Here is a 27,010-nt window from a genome sequence, read left to right as displayed (position 1 = left end):
CAATTAAAAAAAATATTTAGCGCTTAAAATTGTTGAAAAACTAAAATTTTGTAAGAGTAAACTACCCTTTTCGAAAGGGTGAGGGGTTGAATTTTAGTGGCAGCAAATGCGGCTACAAAAGTTTAATTAGTTTACGTAAAATGTTTGAATTTTACTTTTTATATAAATAATTACAACCTATTTAATTTTTTGGTCAGCAAATTAGAAATCCCCTGTCAAAATGGTAAATTCCGGTAGATGACGCGCGCGGCACGCTCCAAAGGAAACTGTAATTTGTGAAATTTGAAAATTTGCAAGAAATTAAATGTTACAGTTGTTGACACATTTAATAAAATATTGATCTGTCACACAACTAATTCATTTTTTCAGCTTAAGAAGCGTAATATCAATATCATTCAGAGATTACATTATAATTTTTAAAATGACAAGTATCCGAACTTGCTGTATTCCAAACTGTGGGCAAGGGGAGAAAGAGGATATTGTTTTACATCAATTTCCAAAAAGTAGAAATCAAAAAAAAAAACGAATGGCTTAAGAGAATAATTTGGTACTATCAGCAATATACCGTGATTTTTGGAAAACACTTTGAAATAACGAGCTATTATAAAAACAAAAAAATGTTACCAAATGCAGTTCCATCCTTGCTCTTGAATTATAAAAGAATTACTCGTTTTCAGGTAATCTCTACCACTTCCATTAATTCAGAAGGTAAGCCGTTAGAAACGTCTGCACCGTGTCTCCAATCTCCAGTCATTTGACAAAAATTATATAATTTCAAGTCCATTTCGATTTGATCAACAAAGCGATTTAAAAGTAGGTGACACTCATAATTTTGATTTAAAAAATGTTTCAGATGCAATAAGTTCAGCAAAAAAATTTGTCTTACTAGATAAAATTCCTAATTTAGAAAAAAAGTTACAGGAAGCAAATGTAAGATTTCAAAAGTTGAATAAGCTATATGAAAATAAACTTGAAAAACTAAAGAAAATGCAGGAAAAAAATGACATTTACAGTAAAGGTCAACATTGTGTAGTGAAAACTGAGTTAGATGAATTAAGGGCTGTGTTTTTACTTGATCAAATTTATAATTATTCCCTAAAAAACCCAAGATGGTCTGAAGTTACAATACGTCATTGTATTGCATGGAGGTATATTTCTTCAAAAAGTTATGAATTTGCGAGAAGTCTGTTTTTAAAAGCTCCATCCAGAAGAATTTTAGACAGACATATGGGAAATTCTCAATGGGATCCAGGCTTGAAAATATAATTAAAAACAGAATAACTGCTAAAAGCAATAATTTAAAAGACGTTGAGAAAATATGTTTATTTTTTTAAATAAAAAAAAATTATATTTGCGTATAAAATGTTTTAATTTTTGATGTTTTTCGTCCAGTTCTTAGAAAAAATTCAAAAGTAAACAATTACGCATTTATTATTATACAACCCATAAAACACAAAAGTAAATTTTTGTATACAAAAATTTATCAAGGTTTCAAACCAAAATATACAGATTCCAATGGAAAGCGGACTCGTCGCTCCCCCAACTGCCATTTTTTGGCATTGCCTAGACTTTTATTACTGTCAATCAACGCAGACGACGCTTACACGAGAGAAAAACCGTAAATTTTGTCAGTGTCGAAGAATAAATAATGGCTATTTACGGTATTAAACCCGTAGCAACATTTTAATGGCTGCGCCAATATTTTACAGGTGGAGCTGTAAGGCGATAATAGTTATTTACGTTATAAATCCGGTACAAGGGATATTATGGACGAATAAGTAATTAATTGTCCATTTTGTGTTTCTTGTCCTTGAAATATGATAACCTGATTTCGTAGAAGATAGTTTACAGAACAAAGGGAAATAAAAACCATTAAATTCGTCGTGACATTTCGATACTTTTATTGTATCTTCTTCAAGCGAAGAATTCTTGTTGGTTGAGCGTGGGAAGCATGGCACAGTCAAGGAAGAACTTTCCTTCCTTCCTTTAGATGAACTTTAGATGCGATTATCTCATGACTGCCAAAAAAACTTTAAAAATATTATTACAATTTTCTACACCTTATTTGTGTGAATTCGGATTTTCAGTATTGACCAACATAAAAACGAAAAAAAGATCGCCACTGTTTAATGTATCGAGCGATCAAGATAATTTGTAATTGAGTCATTCTTGAATCCGAAAACGTATGTCTGTAAAATGTCAAGCAAAATGACAAGTCTAAAGATAAATGGCATGATCAAAAAGGTGATGATTATAATAACTAAATTAGCCTATTTTGCTGTTTTACCTTTCGACTTGTTATTTTACTTGACGTTTCACGCTAGAGCTAGAGAAAAAATGACAACAAATCAAAATTGTTTATTGAACTTATATAAAAAGACGTATTGCTGGCATTATTGTTTCGGAAAATCGACGCCGAAAATAAATTTCAACTAATTGAACTTTCAAGTTTTAAATCCAAACGTCAATCATAATGACAATAAAGCGTGGCTTGCATTGACATTTTTTGAACTGACATAAATGTGATGTCCAAAATTCCGTGTCCGCCAGTGTATTATTTTATTTTACATTCAAAATTATTATCATAAACTATTTTACACAGTGTATTATAGGTAAATAAACAACTTTTAAACTGATCTTTTTCTTTGTGTGCCGCCAAATTTTGAAATCGTTAAAAGTGTGCCGCAACAAAAAAAAAGTTGAGAACCACTGTTCTATCTCTGTTCTGTGGTTCTATATGATCAAAACATGACCACATAACCCTTATTTCTGTGTTGTGTGTTAAACTTGTTTGAAACGTTTTGTGTTTGAAACTTATGTTCTGTGTTTAAGTACTAGAGATAATTTTAAAGTACAATGGGTGATGTGGTTGAAGTTTCCAGTGATTCAGATGATACAATAATCCTAGAAGCGAATGAAAATGTGTGTGGAAACGAAGGCTCTTCGAAAGAATCAATTCAAAAAACTCAGTATGAAAACGATAGAGAAATGCTCCAACTTTTATCGGAAAAATATAAAAAACCATTTGAAAATAATGGTAATTTGGCATTTGAGAATGTGGGAATGTTTCAAACCATTTTTTAGAAAATGTCGAGCCTGTAATTAATAAAGAAAGCAAGAAACGAGAAAAGGAACTAGAAAAAGCCTTAAAGGGGGCACTAGCAGCTTCAAAGAAAAATACTAAACCTACAGAGTGCATAAAGGTAAGAAAATGAGAAATATTCTCTTTTTATTCGTCCCCTTAAAATCTTTAAAAGAAAAACAAGTTTTTCATTCTTTAGTTCGTTGTCGCAATAATTGATTATAATATTATAAACGAACATTATGGGAATGATCTGATAAGTGCTCTACAAGTAAAAGATATAAAGTATAAAACCGAAACGCAAATTTTTCCACGTACAATAACTTGGATTCGCCAAAAGCAGTCACATTTAATAAATGATCACGGCAAGGTATGTATAGTTTTCCAAACTTTCCTGTGAAATTTGTAAAAAGTCTCCTTTAAGTTGATTTTGTCTTCAACAGAAGAAGACACAAATCACCTCATAATAATAATGAACTGTAGGGAATTTATAGAGCATGTGAATAACAATACGTTATGTGCTCATATTACATCTATAAAGTCGGTACTTGCAAATAAAATAATAACATTGGTAATATGTGACTTACAAAGCTATCACAAATACCAAAAGAATCGTAAATACAACGAAATGCGAACACAAGTAACAAATGAAAAACTACGAAAAACATCAAACATAGAATTGTTTAGAGATTTTCCTACAGTTGGCAAAGACCAGATAGCATTTGCTCTGACGGAACTCGAGTTATTTTGTTCCTGCTCTCATCGTATGATTGAATCTGGTCCCGAGCTGGGACAAATGGTGGCTCAGTTTACTAAAGCTATTGCTGAAATTCCTTACAAGTAATATTGTAAACATTTCATTTACACAAGTAATAAGTTTACATTTCAGACAGCAAAAACAGGATAGTTACCAAACCGAATGGTTTGTGGCTGGTGATAATCGAGATTGTGTCAACGTTGATAAAGATGGTAATGGATTGAGAAGATTGTGGAATCAAGCTTTGACTACTTTTCCTCTTGCAAGTTTAGAGACAGCAGAAGCAATTTCATCACGATATCCCAATGTTTCAGCATTAATGAAGGTAAAGAATGGAAAAATATTTTGTTAAAACATTCACTTTTACTTCTAGGCCTATGACGAATGTCAGTCAAAAGAAGACGCTGAATTATTGCTTCAAGATCTTCCAATAAGAAGAGCTGCAGGTCCCTTTTCAATAACACGTAGAATTGGGACTGAACTGAGCAAAAAACTATACAATTTTTTTAATTCCATGGATGGTGAAGCTTTATTATGAATGAAACTACTAGATATCAAAATTTGATTTTTTAATAAATAAACCTATTTAACATGTAACAAACTAAATTATACATATTTGGTTTTTAAATAATTCAAGCGGTTTCTACTTTTGAAACTTTACTAGGCGTGCTTTCATCTTCATTATCAATGTTCGCTTCATTCGCTGTTCTTTTGAGGGATTCTCCTTCAGTGGACATTTGTGCTTCTTCTGGTTTATTACTAACAATCTCCAAACCTTCAGCATCAGTATCTTCAACTTTCCTTTTGAACAAAGTACTAGCCACAATTTCATTTTCTAGATCCAATTCTTCACTTTGGCTAGCTGTTGATGTTTCACTTGGATTTACTTTTCTAACCGATATTTCCGATGGCAAGTTTGTTATTTTTTTCACGACGCTTGAGGTCGTAGGTGTTTGTTCGGTTGTTCTTTTTGATGAAAGGATGATTTTCGTGTACTTTGGTGTAACTTTCGCGGGTTGTGTAACATTGGTTGATTTAGGATTTGGAGATATGATAAAATTGCTTGGTTTGTTATTTATGAGCATAAACTTGCTACCAGAGTTGGCAGAAAGTATTTTTGAGTTTGGTGATGACGGTACTGTTTGAGTGAGAGTGTTGTCTAGAATTTGGTTATCGTCTGCGAATATTATAGGCAGATTCATGATGTCTTGACTTGTTAGATTTGTCGGAGGAGATAGGTTGGTTTGCATTGGTTGTGAAATGTATGACACCTTTTTTACAGACTTTGGTGGCCTATTACCCAACAATTGCCGTTTTGAAGTAATGTATCTTCCTCCTTAAACGAAAAAATTAAAAATAATCACTAAAAAAGTATTTTCCTCACCTGGTATTTTAATATTAGGTGCAAAACTCTTAATTTTACCATCAGGTAACAAAACTAACGAATTCACATTATTTGATTTTGGATTAATCACTGATACTTTGGACATATCTATCATCTTACCGTTATTTGAGAAAAATTTCGGATTTAAACCGCCCGTTATTTTCACATTTTCTAAAACTGCAAAACATTATTAACACTGTCTTGCATTCAATCTTATACCTCTGATCCCCGACGAATTTGACTTCGATTGCATTAACGATGAAACGTCGCCTTGTAACAAACCGGACAATGATCTATTTTGCAGTCCCATGGCTTTTGCTGTTGAAGAAATTCCAATTTAAAAGAGTTATTTCAACAGGCATAGTGGAACAAAAAGTACTAACCAGTATTTTGGTTTGATATTGCTAAAGAAGTGTGTTGATTAATTGTAGCTTTTTCCGGTGATACGACTGTTGGTTTTAAAGTTTTAAGTTTTTTGACGGCGGGGAATGAATCGGGATTGTTAAGAGATAATTTGTCTGTAAGGATACTGTCATTGGAAGATGTGTCAGGTGTGTTGGATAAGTGAGGAGGGCTATTACTAGGAGAAGATGGGGTGGTACCTTGCGCTGCCCATTTAGCTTCCATTTTTGCTTTGGACTTCGACCCAGGTGGACGTCCCACTGTCAAAAAAAACCAACATGAATATATTTCTAGTTGGAATTTTTATAACTTTCAATGTTTTTGGAACACAACTCTACTATGACCACCACCTTATTTATTACTTTGGTTACGTTTACAGCACCTCCACCAAAAACATTAAAAGTCGACTTACAGTGAGAATTGTTTTGACCTGGTCTACTTATCCTTGGAGTTGGAGATGGAGGCTCACTGTCAATGGAACTTGTATTAGAATTATACCTCTTCCTTTCCGATTTTAATTTTTTGGACACAAGCCCCTCTGTAGTTAGATTAGTGGGAGACTGTCTAAGTTGTGGAGGGTATGGAGACAAAATTACTCCACTTATAAATTCCCCAATTTCATCCTAACGAATGGTTGATTAAAATATTTTTTAAGACGAAAATTACTTACAGCAACACATCGGTCAACAATGCTCTGAGTTATACCCTCAGATTTTCTCTTCTTCTTACTCACACGTAAATTGTCGTCGGCATTCCCAACCACAATTAACCCGGTTTCCACCCTCATTCTTTCCCTTAAATCTTCCATATCTTCTTGCCTACGTTTTGTTCTTTATTAGAATAATTTATTTCTTTTAAAAATACTTACAAGGAAGTGTTTGAACATTGTCCAATTACAAAAAGAACAGGACATTGTAATTCTAATAAATTATCATCGGGTTCGCCTCTTTTACCATCAGCCGTTAAAAGTGAAAAACCAATACTTATGACACATAAAACTTGCTCGACTTGAGCTAATTGCAATGCAAGAGTTGCTCCAAACCCAAAACCGGCCAAAACGATACTTCTTCCTGGATAATCCAGCCGGATGTCCTGGATTTTGTTTCTAGTTATAACAAACATTTGATCCACACAATTCATCATAGTCGTCTTGTGCAGTCCGCCTAGAAATGTAATATTTTTCATACTTCAAGGAAGTAAATTCAAGAAAATTTTAGTTTAGAACAAGAACAGCGATTTATTTCTTAGATAATTAAGGCAATTTATTTAATATGGAAGTTACCTCCGTAATTTGCAGGCACTGTAATCACGGTGGCCAAATTAGACAACAAACTGATCCACTTTAACATTCTTTTTGACGAAATAGGTGTAGATGGTACTACCACAATGACAGGATTTCCGGGTAATTTTTTTGGTTTATCCTGCATTAAGCTCAAGGCAACAGGATCCCAAGGTCGTTTCAATAGGGGAAAGAGGGTTTCGTAACTTAAAATACTTAATTTACTAGAATTTGCGGCACCCATCATTTTATCAACGAATGTTGGTAACTTGGACCTAAGAGTCTAATGGGAAATAATGTAGTTAAATGAATTATTTGTTTGGTTTTGTCTTACTTGAAGTATATCAAGATATGCAGCCAGGTATGAGGTATTAAGATGGTCAATTAAAATTTGATGCAACCACTGTGTATATTTAGGATCCCATGAAACTGTGGCCATTAATCGTCGCATTCTTTCTACAGATTTATCAATTGTAACTCTCCTGGCTATAGCTTCATTATGTGAATTTGAATGTGCTAGACGTGCTAAGTGATCAGCATTTAAAATACTGACAACTCCGTTGAATAATCTATTTTGTGTGGTGGTCCAGTTAAGCCTACAAATAACATAATTGTAATTTTATTCTTTCTGCTCATTGAAATTCACCTAACTAACCTTGAAACGCTTTCTTCCCAGTCGTCATTACCCTCATCAACTCTTGCCATTGCTGCATGTTTCTCACATTCTTCCATTAAATGTTTAGCTTTCACTTTATCATAAATTGGTGTAGGTTCTTCACTATCTGTAACAACGTCTACAACATCATCACATTCCTGTATAGGCGCCAAGGGGTTTGTTGTCTTTTTTCTGCTTGACGGTACTTTCGGCATAAAAAGCGTCTTCGTGGGGCGCAAAAATGTACTTTCAGGGCGCCAATTCCACGGTCTGGCATAGCAATGATCCATTGGTATCCACCAATGTTCTCTTTCATAAGGGTTGAGTAGATGGTTTGTATAGGCAAAGCGCCCATCGCTTCCTATCACCATGTTTGGGAGAGGAGTTATAAACTCGTTGAATTCACTAGATGGACGACTTTCTGTTGTTAATATTTGTAACTAAATCAAATTAAACTCAATTTAATGCATTGAACATAACCTCAATTTGTACCAGCTTCTGAGAACCGTCTAATATTCCGTCGATTTGTGCTTGATTTTTATTAAGGATTACTCTTTCAGACATGCCTCCTCCAGTGAAGAAGCAAATTATTTCAGGTTTTTAGGAAAAAACACTTTTACGATGTTTGTTTGGGTATCAAGTCACTTTTTTCTTTCTTTCTACTTCTACGTTTCGTTTGTTTTTTGTTTGACATTTCACACCAACCTAATAACATGAAAGTTACCAAACATGACTAGGCTAAATATGAACGAGATTTAAAAGTTTAGGCACAGCAGATTAAGGTTACACTTTTCATATTGGTAGTGTTAATAAAAAACTTTTTCTTCAACTATCATGGAATAATAATCTTCTTGGTTGATTTTTATTTACGGAAAAATCATATTCTTTAACACTGCGCGAGAATATTCCACATAAATTTTCTCACACTAGTGTGAATGGTCATTACGAATTCGGTAATGGTCACATAAATTTGTTCAAATTGTTTCTAAATTTTGGTCGTAGAAAAAGTATATTCTGGAACTAGTTTAGATTAAAATGGCATATTCTACACTAGTGGAATTTTTCCATTTGGGAAGAATATACTTGTTATTTGTTATTTCCCAATGCATTATTTTTTTTTTAATTTGTTCTAAACTCATTTGTATTTAGTAAAAACTCAGTGCGAAATGAATTTGAAGCATGACGCGCAGCGGAGTGCTTTAATAATTGAGCACTGTAAAATGGTTAACGCACAAGATTTGTATTAAGCTTTTTGGCCGACGTTTAAACAAAAATCCAAAATTACAAAATTCAGAATTAATAGAAATAAATAAGTTTGACAATAAATATCACGGTGGCTATGCACTCTAATGTCAAACAATTAAAAAAGACGCAAAAACGTCTCAAACTCTCATAAGACACAAAATTTTGTTATCGTTGGTGATTTTATGCTTCAAAATGTCGAGCGATAATAGCCCCATGTGTACCCCACCAGAAATCAGAAGTGCTGCAGAAAATGTTACAACCGAGCTATTGCCCGAAAAATCGCGAGCAAGGTATGAAGCCCAGTACAATGTGTTTATAAAGTGGTGTAAAGAAAAAGGAGTTCTAAGATTGAAAGGTTGTGTGTAGAGAGTTTTATTAAAAATGTTTTCATCTTACAAACAGTTTTTTTTTATAAATGTCTATGAAGATAATTTTGGCCATGCGGTAAAACTGTCACTTTACACACGTTCGTGCGTAAAATACCCAGGCGACTGTAAATACAGTCTTTCAATAGGTGTTAATTTGACATTTACATGTCAGGAGGCCAAAAAATATTTTAATAAGTCACATACCAGGTGAATAAAATGTATGGAACCAAGCATTTTTTTTCGTAAACTAACCACTTTACAAAAAAATAATTAGTGTAGCGTAAAGTACAATTAAAATGTGACCATTTATGAAGAATAACATTTTTCGGAATTTCTTTTACGAGTAGTTTTCGACTTTTGAAAAAAAAATTTTTTTTTAAATGGCAACCAGTGGCGGCTCGTGACTTTTAGACAGGGGGGTCGCAATTAAAATGATGGTATATAACGAGTTTTTATTAAAATTTGGCGTCATAGTTGGAAGTGACTATGAGTGTGTTGTAAACAAACCCTAATTTTTAATACGTCCAGTGAGATGTCAATATCAGATTAATAACTTTCAAGAAGATGGTGCGGTCATAATCAAACTTTTGCAGATAACTTTGACGTCAATTTAAAAATAATGTAACAATAAAAAAACTTACTTGAAATAAAATATGTATTAATAACACAAAAAAAGATATTTCTTAAAATTAAATTCTGCTCTTCGGTCCTTCATAGATATAAATTTCTCCAACACTTTTTTTTCAAAATTGTCAATGACTTGCATAATGCAATATTGCAGTAAAATCGATTAATTCCCTAAAAATTCCGCGATTTCCCGATTCCTCATTTTCGTCGTGACCTCTGAGTGCCTTAATTTTTATTTTGTCTTCTAGAGGAAGTCTGTTAAAATCTGTTTTTATTAAAACACTTACACTATTTGCACTTCCACTCATTGTCAATTCACAATAAACATAAATTAAAACTATAATGAAAACTGCATGTGCTTTGTCAAATCGGTCAAAAATCACGAAATCCAACTAATAAGACGCTATTCTTTTTGTGCAAGCGTAAATGTCATTTTAACTCAAAAAAACCCAAATTAATAAAATCACTAATTACTCGGCGCTTCTTTTAAAATACGCAGAGCTAATTGGTTTTTATCTCCCCTTAAATCCAAAGAACCCCCTCGCCGATACTCTCGTGTTTCCAATGCGCCTATCTCACTTTYATACCCKTCGCCTAAGCGTGGCCGCAGAATCTTAGCGGCCAAGTCTTGATATAGTGGTGAGCACGTGAGGAACATTTRAATTTTTTGATTGGCTAGCAGAAGCGTAGAGCTGAGSTATAGATGCGTTGTCATGACAACCAGGGCCGCGGAATTGTTTGCGCCCTGTTTGCGCTGTACCATCGAAATAACTTAATTTCTGGGTTTATAAAAAATAAATGGGTTTCTTTGGGCGTTTTTATTCAAATTACAAAATCTCTAATTAAACTTTTATAATAAAATAAATCACTCTAAAGTAAATAAAACGTTCTTTATGGTTTCTTGTCCAGGGGGGGCGCGCGGCAAAGCGGCCTTAAGAGAAACCGCCACTGATGGCAACCCACCATGATATTTTTTTTAATTAAAGATTATGATCTAAAAATAACCTCTAATTAAATAAAATTTTTTTTTAGTCAGTATTTTTTTAATAACTTGGTAAAGTTGCGTCTCGAGCTCATCACGAAGATTTTTCGAACTTAACCGAAGGGGTCATTTCATGCATTTGGTCCTTGGAGAACCCGGTTTTTGGTGCACGTGCTTTGGGATTGTTCCGGATGGATAAAGAAATCCAATTAGAACTCATTTTCTTCTATTTTTAGTCTATTCGAAACCACCCCAAAGAATTCTGCATAAAAATCAAGGCTCTCCCATTATCCAATTCATGAAACGACCACTTCGGTTAAGTTCGGAAAATCTTCGTGATGAGCTCGGAACGCAACTTTAATAATTTATTTAAAAAAAAAAGTATGGACTAAAAAACTCTATTTAATTAAAGGTCATTTTTAGATCATAATCTTTAATTAAAAAAATTATCATGGTGGGTTGTCATTAAAAAAATTTTTTTTTCCAAAACTCGAAAACTAAAAGAAATTTCGAAAAATGTTATTCTTGATAAATGGTCATATTTTAATTATACTTTATACTACACTAATTATTTATTTCGTAAAGTAGTTAGTTTACGAAAAACACGCTTGGTTCCAAACTTTTTATTCACCTGGTATAATAAAGACTCCGAAAGACGCAACCCAAAATACATTCTCAGATACCACTATGTGTTAATTGATGATTTGTTTGAAAATTTTTAAAGTTATGAACTTAGATATCTGCGATACCTTTGACCTTTGACAGTTTTTATAACTTGGAGTCTTATGGTGTATCTTTGACGGTACAAATTTATCCACAGTTTTTTGTGACATTCTTCATATACAAAAATTCAAGATCATGTTTGTTTTTTTAATAAATTTCGAATTGAAGGGAAAAAAGTAGGATTGATGACAGTATCAAACTTAATGTATGACATGTCAACAATTACTTTGAATTAACATTAATAATTGAAATATTTCAAACGCAACAAGAGCCAAGTTCTCAATGAGAATGTATTTTGGGTTGCGTCTGAACATCGGTAAGGGTTTTATAAATGACTAACTCTGTATTTATAGTGATTTTTATTTTTAATTTAATTAAAAATTTTGATCTTTGTAATTTTGTGTCTAAATTTTAACTTAATTAATTAATTTTTAATTTAATTTTTTAATTTTTATATTTTGTGCCCAACTGCCAACTGATGAGATATTGAGCAAGCAAGTCTTATTAGCTGGCACATGCTGTGGTATGTAAAACCATACCTACTATTTGTGCAATACAAATTACAAACATAAATGTATCTCAAAATCGAGTTTTAAATTGCATTTTAATTACCGACGTGACAGCTAGAATCGATTTGTTTCTTAGATTAATTAATTAACTTGTAGAGTCAATTTGTCGTGCCATATCTATTGCTTTTCCGTTTTTAATTCGTTGTTTCATCAATGTATACTACAACGGCCAAGTTTAATTGGTAATTAGCAAGCAGATCATTAACGCAATCGCTTTAATTGACTTTTGCTGATTAAGTTTAGAGTTAATTAATTATTGTTTTAGATAGTTTTCCGAGAGATGTGGAAACGAACTGAATATCAAAAAAAAAATGAATTTTATTAAGTTGTGTACGTCATTATTCTCCTTGGGAATTATTGTACTCTTTTTCATTTGACATATTGTCCACTTTTTTCAAATATTGCAGGATATGGCTGCAATTCCGCAAGATAATAATTTATGCGGTTTTTTATACTTAAGGTCAAAAACATGTTTTTTTTTAATTATGTTTCCGCAATCGTGAATAGGCACTTTCACCAAAACTCAAAATTGATCTTTACTTGCTTTAATTTGACCATTGCTAACGCGAAACACGTGCAGTCTTTACTCTTCTACGCAAGATCAATCATTCGTAAAATCCAGAAAACATACAATTCTTATTACTCAATAGTTTTGACCTTTGAGGACAAGAGGTGTGATTTTTCTACAAGTTAATTTTATTATTTACCTATTTCATCTTAGTGTCGAACAATGCCGCACAACGGTGCTAATTGAGTTAGTAATAGAAAACCTTGATCTGCTAACATACCGGACTAAATCGACCCTCAAGATACGTATCCTGTTTGAGACAAAAAAATGAATGGTAAAATTGCCCATTTACTGTTAAATCCGTCAGCGGATAATAAAATTGTAGCAGAACACAGTGAAATTTGCACAAATTATATGTTAATTTTCATATTTGACTTGTTATGATACATTTAGGAACTTTCATTTTTGTTTTCTGACATAATGCCTCTAATTTTCAAGAAATTACTTATACACTTACCACCGAAGCATAAAATGTATAATTTTCGAATTGTAATATTAGCTTAGTGCTGCATTAATCGTAAATCATCATAAATTTGCTTGAAATTCCTCTGGGTGAATAGTTGAGCCCCCTTGCCATAAATCAAAGCTTATCCTGAACAAGATCGAAAACTACACAATAACAACAGAGAATTTTTTTCGAAATTTTAGCATTGATTGCGTACACCTATATGTACATTGTTTCTGTAAATACGTCATAACAAGACACGGAGATAGATGTAAAATGTTGATAAAGCTCGAGTCATTTGTAAGGTGATAGTGAATGTCTGCATTAACATAACAAATGGTGCTCATTGGCCTGAAACGAGAAAGCATAATAGATGGCGCTAGACGATTCGGTATCATTTCGTTCAAGCTGAAATACGTCCCTTTCGCACTGAAACTTATTTATTAAAGTGTCTACAACGTCCACTGCTAGGTGGCTAATGAGATTTGCAATAAAATCAGAAGGAAAAGATTTAACGGAATAGGTTATTCAGGTTAATTACAGGCGTCATCAGTTACGTCACTTTTATGTTTTATAAGGTGTGCATTTTTACTTTCAATCGACTACACCAAGAAGAAAAAGTTTTAACGGTGATGTGAGGCTTATGATTGCTATTAAATCTTAGTGTTAATAATAAATAGATTATACAGGGTGAATATAAAGTATAAAACCAAGCAGTTTTTTTTAATCATTTGCCTTTAGAAAATAATAATTAATATAAATTAAAGTTATATAAAAAATGTGATCGTATTTTGGGAACGAAATTTGGTTTTGTTTATAAGTTATGCGATTTTTGTGTCTCATTTTGACGAAGATTAGACAATATTCAGAAACAATATCTACAATTGTTCCTTTAATTCTTTTGTAAAACTTTGATCAATCGGTCCGAGACATCGGTGTGATGGATCGATTTAAAAATTTACGGGGATATGACGGGTACACTACGCTGTAAAAACACCTAAAAACATTAGTCTCCCCATCAATATTAGTGAATAGGCAGTAGATTTACTAAAACAACGCAAAAAGTTAGGGTAAAAAAAATATTTTTCAAAAAGTTATAAAAGGATCTTGTAAGACATTTATTCCAGTTTTTGACACTACCCTATATTCTCTGTAGTTGCTGAGATATCGATGATCAAAAACAAAATGATCTTTTTGCATTTAATGTCAGATATCTCAGCGACAAATTGACTTAGAATATCAAAAGCATATTAAAGATGAATGAACAGGCTATCCGGGCTGTGCATTGATTTAACTAAAAAAAAATCCCCACGTCCATGGATCAAAAGCAAAAACAAAAAAAATTAGAATTTATTTTTCGCACTATTAGGATTACGTGATAACCGTAGCACAAAAAAAATTGCCAAAAGATCTTGAAACTAGAAACTTAAAGCTTCAAAATGGTGAATAGTCAATTTCACTTTCTTGAACCTTAAAAGTGACCCATAAAATGAAATGATGTTAATTTTTATAAAAACTCGTACCCTATCTCTACTGATAACAATTTTATAGCCCTTGGAATTTGGGTATGGAAATTTGTTTTTTTTGTAACTTTGGAACGATTTGACCAAATATTATAAAATTTGGAATAGTTACTTGCGAGAACATTTCTTAAACTAATAATCACAAAAACCAGATACATCTACCCAATTTCCGGTTACAGCAGTTGCAGGTCACATTTTCTGTGTTTTTCCATTTTTTGGCCTCTTAACACTAATGTTTTATTGCTTAAATCGATAGAGTAACCAATTTTGAATAAAAAACGCATAACCTATTTTTCCACTAAAATAGACCGTTTTAAAGATATTTTAATTTAAAGTGAGTACTGCACAACGCTGAAAATGAAAAATACAGGGTGTTTCACATAATTTTACGAGACCTGCGCCTGTGAGATGCAATCAATAATACATATTCCGATACGAACTCGATTACAAATTTTGAAAAATTGGATAATCTTCTCTAGTTTGTTCACCCTTTAAAAAAATACAACGTTTTTAGTTAGTGATTAAGATCGATAAACTAGAATCATATTCATGCCGTCTCTTGATAGAACAAATGATAATTGTTTCTGAAAAACTGCAGTTTATGACTATTAATGGAACAGTGATTAGCTTGACAATGGTTTGACAACTACTGTCATGGGTTTCCAAAAATTAAATAATGAGAACTGTATTTTTGTATCCAGTGTTTTGTGACTTTTGTATATTTGGGTGCGTACATTAGGCGCAAGCCTCGTAAAATTATGTGAAACACCCTGTATGAATTTTGAATGAGTGGTATCTACGGCAACCAATGACTATGGTCACCTAAATCGTTGCAAGACATCTGTTAACTTTGACGATAAGTTTTTGTGAATTTTTTATGAATGAAATGCTACGAGATCAATTTGCATTTATTCTAAGTTATGTTTGGACTCTGAGGTAAACTCTTTTATTAAATATTTTCGATTAATCGTCTAATAATTTTCCAATCTCAAGTTGTCAGATGCCTGACAGCAAAATATGTGATCATGGCTATTCGTTGCCGTGGATATCACTCATTCAAAATTCATACATTTTGCTTTCAGCACTTTCAGCGCTGTGCAGTTCTCACTTTAAATTAAAATATCTTTTAAACGGTCCATTTTAGGGGTATTAAAAGTTATGCGTTTTTTATTCAAAATTGATTACTCTACACAGAAAATGTGACTTGCAATAGCTGGAACCGGAAATTGAGTAGATGTATCCGGTTTTCGTGATCACCAGTTTAAAAAGTATGTTCTCGCAAGTAACCATTCCAAATTTTGTAATATTTGGTCAATTCAATTCAATTCCATTTTTTTTTGAGTCGTTCGTTGTGTTTGAAATATAAGCGCCTATTTTTAAAAACATTTTACATACTCGTATAATAAGCAATGAAAAAACAGTTTTGTCTACACGATTGTAAAATTTTTCTTGTATTATAGTGCAAGCAAAAAGTATAGAGCCAAGCGTTTTTTCGATAATTAGAAAAAAATAAGTGGTAAAAAATGTTATTTTTTTTAATAATTAAATTTTTGTTTTAATTCTGTCAAATTTTTTAATAACAACCTAGAATGAAATATTTTTAAATAACTTATTTGAAATTTGTGTAAGTTTATATTTTAATTTATATTTGTTTATGGGAAAAATACGATTTCTTTCCGATTGCTGCTACAGTTTTCAGATTTCTTGATAACTGTTCGTTTTGGACCAAACTCTGAATAACATTTACTTATTTACTTATTGAGTTATTATTGTCTCATAAGCTTTTGTACAATATGATTGCTTCACAGTAGGAAAGCAATAAGTGTGCGCTGGTGGCACTTTTTCATTATTTCATCTTTTGAAGGTTACATAGTGTCTACGTGACCAACTGAAAACAGTAGATAGTTTGAGACTGGAATCTACCCATAGTTGCCTTGTTCTTTTCCACGTCTTGTTCAATTTAATTTTAACCTTTTTTCTAGATCACTAGAGATTCTTTGAAGACCAAATGTTAAAAAATAGCACAATGTTATTTGTTACGTTCAAAATAAATACAAACAAGTTCTTGTTTCGATCTAATAAGCATCTTTGGCATGTATCGTTTGTTTGTAACCTTCGCAAACTAATTAAAAACCTAATTAATAATAATTTATTTAACACTAGTACTTCAAAACGAGGTGACTAATTTGAATAGTATATCATGAAATAAAATTATATAAGTTGCATTATAAGCAATGTATGTACTTGATATACATTTTAGAAGCATTAACCTCGTTTAAAGTAGAGAAGTTTCTCTACAAGCACTTGCAAACTTGAATTCCGGAAGAAAGATGATCTCTATTAAAATCTTTCTAAGGTCATATGTAATAGATGATATCTTTACTGGCAACTGACGTAATTTAAAAGAATAGACAGCATACCTTATGTGATCAATTCATGTTATGTCTTAACTGAGAAATATCGTCATCTGACGAAATTTTATTTGTTTGCACACCATAATAGGAGTTATCAAAACAAAACTTATAGTAATCGAGACACTTTCTCATTGTTAAAATTTTTCGTTTGTAAATTGAAAAAAAATGCGTATTAATTACAAATCTATTCAAATGATGGTGACAAGTCGTGAATGGGTAATAAAATTTTATTAGTTTCACATTACTGTTCTTTCATGCCTATACACATTTAATTAATTGCTTGTGTTTCAAAATGTGTAAATCTGTCTCTTACTACATATAAATACAAAAACAATTATTTTTTCAGTTTCACACATTTCGTATTATTGTTACTTAATTTAATATGAGGTGAGAAAAACAAAACCACAAAATTTTATAAAACAACTTTAATAAATAACATATTGCACATGTCGACAATTGCAATAGTTTTAACTAAACCTAATTAAATACTTAATCTAACTTAAATAATAATTACAAGACATTAAATAGGACAAGTTGTACAATTGATCTAATTTAAGCATTATATACAAGAGCTGAAATTCGGAAATTATTTTACAATGGCATTTGCGATGAGAACAGATGGAGATCAGAAGAAGGCGAAATACTGTGAACTAAATCCTGTAAAAAATCCAAAGTTAGCCTCGCAAAAAATTATTTCATGAAAAAAATGTTAAGGATAAAAATAATCCTAGCCTTGGCTGCATTATTATTGGTATTTATTGGAACCGGAGATTTGGCGAATTCATCAGGTTTATTTCCTCTATAAAAAAAATAAATTGACGAATTGCGCTAACCTTGAATAGTTTTCTCATTTAATTACTATTTTCTAATACCATATGGTAAACGTGAGAACAATAGTGTTTTGGTAATTACTGCTATTTGAAACATTTCACGAATTTATCATTAATTTAAATCATTTGTTTCAAATGTTACCTAAGAGAAATTGAAAATTTATTTCGAGTACAAAATTGAAAGGATTATTTCAGTAAGGTCAGAAATTCTACAACAAATGATCAAAGATAAATCACTTATGCAAGAAACTTTCAGGATTCAATGTTTGGTCCAGTTCGACCATAACCTTGCCTAAAGTCGTCCTTTACCATGAGGCCGAACAAATATCACTTAAGGAAATGCATAGAATGAATTATTAATTAATTTAAAGAGACTAGTTTTATTTGTGGAGGACTGTTGCCTTGTTTGGTAAATACATACCTTTGAATAAATCTATTTAGAAACTTTTTCGGGCACCTGCATCTGAAATAAAGGAATATCCTTGCCTGGTAACACGTAAATCCGGTTTGATAATTTAGTAAAATGGGATGTCGTAGCGAATTATAAATTAAAACGTTTCACTGTGAGCTATTATGAAAAATGGGAAAGTTAATTAATCTCGCTGAAATGAAATTTTCAATGATATTGCCAGATTATATGTTCATTTAGCAGTAAATGTCTTAATTATGAATTGTTATGAATGTGTATCTACATGATTTTTCATTATCAAATCAAACCTGTAAAAATGGTTTAGAAACACTCCTACAAAGCATTGCTTGAGCGGTTGAGCGGTTTTTGCCTTCATTTGAAAAAGAATCGAACGCAGTAAGCAACTCGTCGGTATATCAAATCGGACACAAGCCCTCCAACAGCGACACAAGCACCAAGCTTGGATCGCCTTCGAGGATGATAAATAATGAGAAAGCTAATGGTCGTGATTGCGGCAACGTAAATATATCTTAAATGAGCCATTGTACGCGTTCACATGCTATGAATCGAACGCATTGTTTGCTGAATGGTGCGCGAGAAAAAAGCACGGATCTTACTGTGGCCTGGTGGAACGAAACCGTATCCAGAAGCGCCAACAATGACACCGCTGGTTTCACCGTTGTCTGGAGGAGCCGGAGGGAAGACAACGGGGCCTGGATTTTGTCTGGGATCTCTGGTTGCGTGCAACGGGGAGTCCAGACCGCCACCGAATCCGCCCAGTGATTCGAAATCTCCGAAGAATTGAGCTCTGACGAGGGCCAAGAAGCAGAAGAACACTACGATGGTCTGCGAACAGAAAATTAGTTCACATATTTTTCATTCAAATTGAAGCTGGATTTATTTCGTTTATTTTTTATTTATTAAAGTTTGTTTTCTACCATTTTTAAAGTTGTAATAGCAGTTTTTTTTTGGATTTTTCGTTACTAAATTGCATGAAAACCAATTTTTACTGTTTCTAGTATTATAACCAATTAAATTTTTAGTAAAACTAAGGATGACTCAAAGTTTATAAAAAGAAAAAATGTTTTCAAAAAATAGTATTTAAAATCTTGGTAATAATTAATTCACTTGGTGTAATTAGTAGGTAAGTTTTTTATCAAACACCATTTGATGAAATTGCTATTTTGCAAAAATATGTCTCTACTATTTTTTAATCAGTTTATGTTTAGTTTATTTAAGAATTGTTTACGTTAGGTAATAAAAATTTGCTGATTAAAATTAAAGTTACAATTGCCAAATCAAGGAATTAATATTTTGCTAATGTTTTTAATAATCATAGTTTTCTTTCTTTTGTATGCAGAATATAAACTATTTATGGTAAAAAATTTTGTGTTTTAATATCTAATCTTATGTGTTTTACTCATAAAAACCGTACATTTATTTTTTAATTATAAACACACTTTAGAGTTATGAAAGTAGGTTTTTGCGACTCTAGTAAGATCGAAATCTGGATATTTTTGGGTTAGACTGCGCCAATTTATAAAGAAAGGTCGACGTTTTACTCGGGCATCTTCAGGACAAAAAGAAGAAAGGCTATGGCATGGTAACTTAATATCTAAACAATACCAGAAGCGAAACCATAACTACCTAGCCCTTCTTCCTGAAGATGCCTCTTACAAGAGCTGGCGAAACGTCGACATTTCTTTACGAGTATAAATTGACGCGTTCTATCCCAAAAAGACACAAATTTCAACACATTAAAGTTAGTTTGCACAAAACCAATTAAGTAAATGTTTAATTCAAAATATTTTTTTATAGTTTCTTTGTCATTTACTTTTACTTTGTTGAAAAAACAGTGCAAAAATGTTTCTACTGTAGTTATCGGGAAAGAACTTGTTACAATAATTGTACCGAAATTTAATTTAAAGAAACAAGAAAGAATACATAATAGTTATTAATGACAGTAAAAAAAGTCAAAATCTTATTTTTACAAATTATATTCATGATTTTTGTGTGAAAATGTTATGTAAAATTTATATGTATAATTTGGTGCAGTTGGTTATTTTACAATAATGTTAAATAAATAAATTTTATAATATCATATTTATATGTTACATTGCAACGTTTTTGATAGAATTAAAAATTGATTTTTATTAAAAATAAAAAAATAAAATAAAAATAAATAAAAATAAAATAAAATTTAAGAAGGTGAAGCCTAGCTGTAGGAACTATTTTACCTACTTAAAAAATTTGAAAAATTAATTAATTATTAAGAAATTGAAATAAAATAAATATAATGTATATTATAATACTAGTTTATAAGCAAGCCTTTAAAACACGCACGACGGGTTTAAGAGCACGACGCGTCAGCGGAGTACTTTTAACGTCCCAAGTGTTTTAAAGGCGCTTATGAATGGTCCAGACATTTCACTATTTCTTGTTACCTAGACAACATTAAAATTCAGCGTGCTATAAAAGCCAAATTACGCACGCTGCAGCGTGTTTTAATTTAGGTTTATGATGCAGGTATAATAAAAAAATACTTAAAACAATGACATTTAGATGGAAAAATAATAAAAAAAACAAAATATGTGAACAAAAAAAAGTTTTTTAAATATGTACAAATTAATTATGTACTTATAATAGTAGCAAGTTCTTAATTTTTCTTCACACTGTAAGCATTTGAATTTCCAGATTTAAAAATTAAAATTTAAGTGTAAAATTTTTATAGGTACGTATGATAATTTCTCGCAATTTGTTGTTACATAAAAATATTAATTGATTGTGGTAAAGAAGTGTTGTTTAGAAAGGGTGGAGGCGTCCGGGCCACTCCCAGCTCCGATAATTAAATACCGGAACTCTTTTCAGGCATTACGAAGTGCAATAAATATTTGAGTGTAATGGCAGTTAACATTTAACCTCATATCGCGACCTTAACAGTATCGGTCTACTTTCAAATCGTTGCAAAATGGTGGATGCGCCCGGCGAGAGAGTTTGTTGTTTTGGCTCGCGACACGTGACGAATTGCATTTTCTTATCCCACTGACCCAGATCGGGTGCATCTGAATCTATGCAATACCTGCATTGGGCATTATCAACATATTTACCAACAAGTGACATTGTGCAAGTCCTTCGCGAGAAAGTGAAACTCATTCGTATGAATCAAAATCGCTGGATTTGCACTATCTACGTGCCAAAATTGAGCATTGTTTCTAATTAAATTATATAAGCGGCGGCCGTGCAAACTCGAAATTAGCTTATTTCCGGGTGTGAAAAAACGCTGTCCATTTGGAATCGTGCACATTGATATGCGTCTGCTGTTGAAACAACAAATTTAGCAACGGATTTCGTGCGAGATACGCTCTGTTTACTGGCTACTATATACGCATTCTTGGTAAATTACAACTGTTGATCGGAATTGGCGATTAGTCGTTGAAATTTTAATCCCAATTACCAAATAAGGCGTCCTTTTCCACGACCTTGACTTTCAAGGTGAGCTTTCGCCAGGATACCCTAGAATTACGTGTTGTTTACATCACTTTAACCGGTTCAAATGATCTCAAAGGTGCGGTGTTTATCATTTTTTTTAATAAACAAAAGAAGAGTAACGGCCTTGTCAGATCCTGAAGACCCTTAATTATCTCCATTAACACATCGATCGTTTGGTTACACCACCTAATCGAAATGTGATGCAACAAATACTCAAACAGCGAATAAAAATGGTAATTTCTCAAAGAAAAAGCATCGGACAATTACACCAAAAACTTTCGCGTCGAATCGCCGACAATAGAATAGCAGCATTTTTTCATTTATATTAATTTAAAGAAAGTTACAACAAATATATATGCATAAAATTGCATTAAGCAACAAAATAACAAGCAAAAACATGTTATTAACGTGCAACACAAAATATGATATGACAACTTTTAAAAAGGAATCTAGAAGTAAATTCCTCAATAACAATTGATTGCCGATCTAGAATTATTTGCAATTTACTGCAATTAAGCTTAAATAAATTATCTTTATTGAAAAAATATTAAACTCAATGGACAGCTTTATTTTGCTTTAGTTTATTAAATTTTGGAGAAAACGTTAATATTAAATCAAACTCTCTCGAGATAGCTTTCTAAGAATTAAAAATTACTATACTTGGGCATAATAATGTTTAAAAAATCTGTTAAAAAATGTATTTGCAAATGTATTATTAGTAAACCATGTGGTTTACGTGATTATCTCTTGAAACATAAAACTTGATCGTAATAAGCAGTTTAGTCATTTTAAATTGTTAATTAAAAGCTAATTAACATTGCAATACTTTTAAAGGAGAGAAATATGAAAAAATCCAAATTTTTAGTAACGGTCAAGGGTACAAATGGGCAAACCCTAGAACTATTGCAAATACGTGGCTGTATCTCATTTCGCAATGAAAGCACCTTGACTAGACTTCGTTTCCGTTTCCTTAAACAAAATCCGCTCTTTCTTTGCATTGTTGTGGTAATTTAATTAATTAAATTAATTACTCTTCAACGAGGCTAATTGTCACGTCTTATACAATTTATAATAATTTAAAAAACGGCGAAACTAGACTGTCAGGAAATCGCGAAAGAGTTGACATAAAAAACTAATCTAAATGATGAGTCGCGAAACAATCAATTAAAAATGTTAAGTAGTCGGATTTAGCGGGTTTCTCCTTGCCGTTTATCGCGCCTTATGCAAGAAGGAGCAATCGATAAGTATGTGAACCGTACTAAATGTTCATTAAAGACAAGAAACCGTCAAGGAGATAAGGTTGATCGCATGTCCAATAACAGTCCTTAAGCGAAGTACGACACTTTCCTTACATAACATCGCATGCGTTACGGCTATCTAATAAGAATCCATTGTCGAGCTAACACAACAGAGTATTTATTATCGTTGATAATTTGCACAGATTAGGTGAAAATCTCTGGGTCGCGAGTGACCTAAACAAAGCAGATCCAGTTTTATCAAACGAGTTCAATAAATATATTATTGAAATAAAAATTTCAGTTGTACCATCATCGCTTTCTTTAACCATCTGTCACGTTTTCACTATAGTTTTGATTTTGGCACGTTTTTCAGTGTGTCAACTAAGAAAGTGCCTAATTAATTCAGATTGAATTAGGCTTCTTGGTTTTCATCAATCTTGCAATAAAATCAAATTATTGATAATAATACGTTGGGTGTATTTGCTCTTGCACGATTTGAAAGTCGTAACAATGAGCTTGGTTACAAAATATTTTTGCCGGTATGAAAATCGTCAATTTACTAGCAGATCGATGACAATTACGGTGACAAATTACCACATATTAAATGACTTATGTAATGTCGCGTGTATGGACATGCTCGATGAACACAAATTTAAAAAATCGAATCCACAAAAAATTCCGTTACAGTAGAATTCACTTCAAAATAACTGCTTTCCAATTACCCAACGCCTTATGTGCCCGACAATGTTTGCCACTGGCCACGATTTTTCTCTAATTAATTATCGCGGGTGTCACGGAGTGTTTTGACAATTTTTTCCTTTTACGATTTTGAGTTAAGTAGAGCATTCAATCTATTAATATAAATGCAGATTATTCTAATCAACCTTATTTATAGTTCGTTTCTTACATGTTAATTATCTATTAACCAACAATCAAACCCTAGGCGGTTCGTTTCTTTATCGCTGATTGACGAAAAATTTATACTTTGTTTTGATTTTTATTTCTAATTCAGTGAAAGTCCATTGTCAATTAGTTCACCGGACCATGATGCTCTCTTCTATCAAACTGGAAAACTACTCTTCAGGTGTCTGGAGAAACGTAATAATTACAACTTGATCAAACAAACGATTCTTTTGAATACTGTTATTTGTTGTTTTAGAGTCAATACCCATTGACTGACCGTCGTAAAAAAGTCATCAAACTGTAATAACTTTCTTCAACAAGCTTTCATATGACGGATGTATAGTAAAAAAAAAAACAGAAACTAGATAATATGTGTCCTTGATAATTTTTTTGACACACGTTATCACTTTCAAGGTTCACAGTCTTCAAGCCAAAAACTTTGCTTTCATGCTCAAACAATTTCTCGTGATGCATGATTTTCTTACAAATTATCTTCATTGAGGAAATGCTCCCGGGTATCTGACCTCCTGGATGCACTTTTTCAAAGTCGTTTCTTTGCCTTTGTGTAAAGTTATTATTACTTGCTGTAATTGTGTAGCAATTTAGAATTTATTGCAGGAAATAGTATGCATAGTGAGTTAATGACTGCTGGCGTTAATGGCATTAAATCCGTCAATGGCCATAATGTTCAACACGTATCAAATATAAAATTTTGAAAATTTTCTGAATAAGTTTTCTTTAATTAAATGGAGTTTATTAAAGTGCACTGTGATTGTAATAAAACGTTTAATTAGCAATTAAAATTTTTGTTGTAGATGATGAAGATTTTCAATTTAATGTCTTTAGAAATTAGATTAAGATTAGGAGAAAGTAATTATTTTTGCAATACGGCACACCAGATTTCTGATTAATTATGAGCGCTTGTGAATACTTAAATGGAATGTATGTGTGTACTTGAATGAGTGTCACAAATTGTCACAAGAAAAGTTATTCGCACCGAGCAGAAGTCATTAATGTTTTCTCTTTTAAAATAGTTGAAAAAAGGCATCTGTGGCAATTTTTCTCTATAGATGCATCCATGAGGTGAAATGCTGCCACTAACCCAATGAACTACTATACAAAAAATTACACTTGTAATGAGAGATGTCACTTTTTCACTGAAAATCACTTGCAATGAATGATGAGCACTGATCACTTACAAATTTCATGATGACTGTGGATTCGGTGTTAGGGCAAACTGAACACTGGTTGAAAGACGGATGAGGGGCGTGTGGCCCGCACCGAGTTATATATCTAAGTACAGCCTCGGAGCGCGAGGCCAAGCCGCGGAAGAGCGCGCTTGCATTGACCGGCAGATGAAGGTCCCCACGTGCTTACCTACCCAGATGGCCAGTCACCGTACCTCCGTGGATGCTGCAGACAGCGACAGCACCCGGGATTTTGTTCTTCACGCTCTCGGTCGGCACTTCGTGGAGAGACATCGACGGGGCGTCAAGACACCAACCGACGATTGCTGATGATTGATGACTGTGATTATAGGTTGAGAAAGTGTGAGGAATTTAATGTTGTGATACAGATCCACTCTTGAGAAATCTCAACAACCATTTTTTCACGATTTATGTTTAAGTATTCCTCTAGGATTGAATTTTTATTTTGTGACGTCGAAAGCTCATTTTTGTTATTTGTCATCAAGAGCTATTATAGAAATTGAACATTTTTAATTTAGAGTTTTTGCTGTTGGACCAAATAACACAAATTTTAATTTAATTTAAATATCCACTATACTAAAAATTTCTTTTTTTCACAATACATACAGGGTGCGCCAGAACTCGCGCTCTAGAGAAAATTTTCAAGTAAGGTAAGATTCCAAGAACATGAAAAAAATGTTTAAAAAATTCTATCTGTCAAAAAATTTAGACATTTATTTTTTGACATTTAACATTTTTTATATCTATTTAATGATACTGATGATATTGTATATGTTTTTTTTTACAATTATTTAGTAAAGAGACAAAAATTTTGTCAATAAAAGCCACAAATAACATTGAACAGAGATACAATTTAGGATACATTTTCCTTTTTTCCTTTTTTAATAGCCTATAGCAAAAAAACTTGGAAAATTATTTTTCCAACAGAAACAAATAGAGTCAAAGTGCAAACTTTAAACCCTCATAACTTCGAAATTTTTATAGATAATTTTTTTTTTAACATTTTTTCCATGTTCCTGGTATGTTACCTTATATGGCATTTTTCTCTAGGGCGCGAGTTCTGGCGCACCCTGCATATGATAGTATAGTTTGAAAAAATCTTTTTTATAACAAAAAGTTGAATAATTCTGAAACGAAAAGAGATAAACCTGTAAAGTACAAAAGACCATTATTTTTTTACGTAGAAACTAATAATGTAAAAACACATAGGGTGTTTTATTTAAAAAAAAAAAACTTTGGTTCACCACTTTGTTTACAACACTCTGTATATAAATACATCTACCGGATATTAAAAACGGCATGATAATACATCAGGTAACAAACAAGATATAGACCGATTACACATTACCGGGTCAACCTGTATGTTAATTATAGTATCAAATTTAAAATTAATTGTTGTCGTTGTCATAAATTAAAAACTTAAAATCTAAGTTGTTTCGCACATTTTAAAAACTAATATTAAGATGGATGGATATAATTGATATAATGCTTAATTTCAAACCAATAACAACATTTAAAAAAAAAATCTCAGATCTAATTTTACCACTAGGGTCCAGCTACACTAACCCAAAAATGTGTAATTAAATTTCAATAAAATTATTTTTCTCTCAACAGGGAATAAAGTGACGGTTCTTTCTCTCGTTTTTGACTTATAATCTAGTACTTTCTTCAGGAATATAATAAATGAATACCGATTTTTACTCTTAAAATTACAATTGAATGAATTGAATATGTAGACAAATTGTTTGAGTTTATTTGAAAAGTTTATAATTTTTTTATGTTATTATTAATGTAGTCTCTTGTTACTCACATCCTCGGAATTAAAATAGTCGTTTATTTTTTTGATACATAAATAACTATTAATTTAGTTAAAAATTACCAAATTAACTGAATTATTGAAATATAAAAAT

At 32.0% G+C, this 27,010-nt stretch overlaps 3 protein-coding genes across 9 annotated transcripts; 1 reads left to right on the top strand and 2 right to left on the bottom strand.

Moving 5' to 3' along the window:
* The first annotated feature begins 2,516 nt into the window (after window positions 1-2,516).
* Window positions 2,517-4,436, top strand: LOC123007863 (crossover junction endonuclease EME1). Its single transcript, XM_044403351.1, has 6 exons — window positions 2,517-3,037; window positions 3,085-3,203; window positions 3,282-3,452; window positions 3,507-3,922; window positions 3,972-4,164; window positions 4,213-4,436. Exons 1-6 carry the CDS (start codon window positions 2,857-2,859, stop codon window positions 4,375-4,377), a joined length of 1,245 nt encoding a protein of 414 aa, XP_044259286.1. The 5' UTR covers window positions 2,517-2,856; the 3' UTR covers window positions 4,378-4,436.
* On the bottom strand, window positions 4,392-8,245 carry LOC123008308 (KAT8 regulatory NSL complex subunit 3). Of its 7 annotated transcripts, XM_044404097.1 has the most exons (12): window positions 8,052-8,245; window positions 7,551-7,999; window positions 7,239-7,500; window positions 6,908-7,187; window positions 6,494-6,788; window positions 6,296-6,443; window positions 6,038-6,248; window positions 5,607-5,885; window positions 5,443-5,541; window positions 5,344-5,400; window positions 5,224-5,277; window positions 4,392-5,175 (listed from the first exon to the last, which is right to left on the bottom strand). In XM_044404097.1, the coding sequence occupies exons 1-12, from the start codon at window positions 8,121-8,123 to the stop codon at window positions 4,472-4,474; spliced, it is 2,910 nt and encodes a 969-aa protein (XP_044260032.1). In that variant the 5' UTR covers window positions 8,124-8,245; the 3' UTR covers window positions 4,392-4,471. The 7 variants fall into 7 exon arrangements, with proteins under 7 accessions (XP_044260032.1, XP_044260036.1, XP_044260034.1 ...); XM_044404101.1 differs by having other exon boundaries at window positions 5,224-5,400; XM_044404099.1 differs by having other exon boundaries at window positions 5,224-5,400; window positions 5,826-5,885.
* A 9,194-nt stretch (window positions 8,246-17,439) lies between these two features.
* Window positions 17,440-25,225, bottom strand: LOC123007918. The gene is made up of 3 exons (XM_044403427.1): window positions 25,092-25,225; window positions 18,880-19,108; window positions 17,440-17,680 (listed from the first exon to the last, which is right to left on the bottom strand). The coding sequence occupies exons 1-3, from the start codon at window positions 25,098-25,100 to the stop codon at window positions 17,649-17,651; spliced, it is 270 nt and encodes an 89-aa protein (XP_044259362.1). The 5' UTR covers window positions 25,101-25,225; the 3' UTR covers window positions 17,440-17,648.
* Between the last annotated feature and the right edge of the window lie 1,785 nt (window positions 25,226-27,010).

The sequence above is a fragment of the Tribolium madens genome, unplaced genomic scaffold, assembly GCF_015345945.1.
Source record: "Tribolium madens isolate multiple individuals breed KSU strain unplaced genomic scaffold, Tmad_KSU_1.1 Scaffold_3;HRSCAF=73;Tcas5.2_LG2, whole genome shotgun sequence".
NCBI lineage: Eukaryota > Metazoa > Arthropoda > Insecta > Coleoptera > Tenebrionidae > Tribolium > Tribolium madens.
Note: the sequence above shows the minus strand (reverse complement) of the source record. Positions and strands in the feature narration are given on the sequence as shown.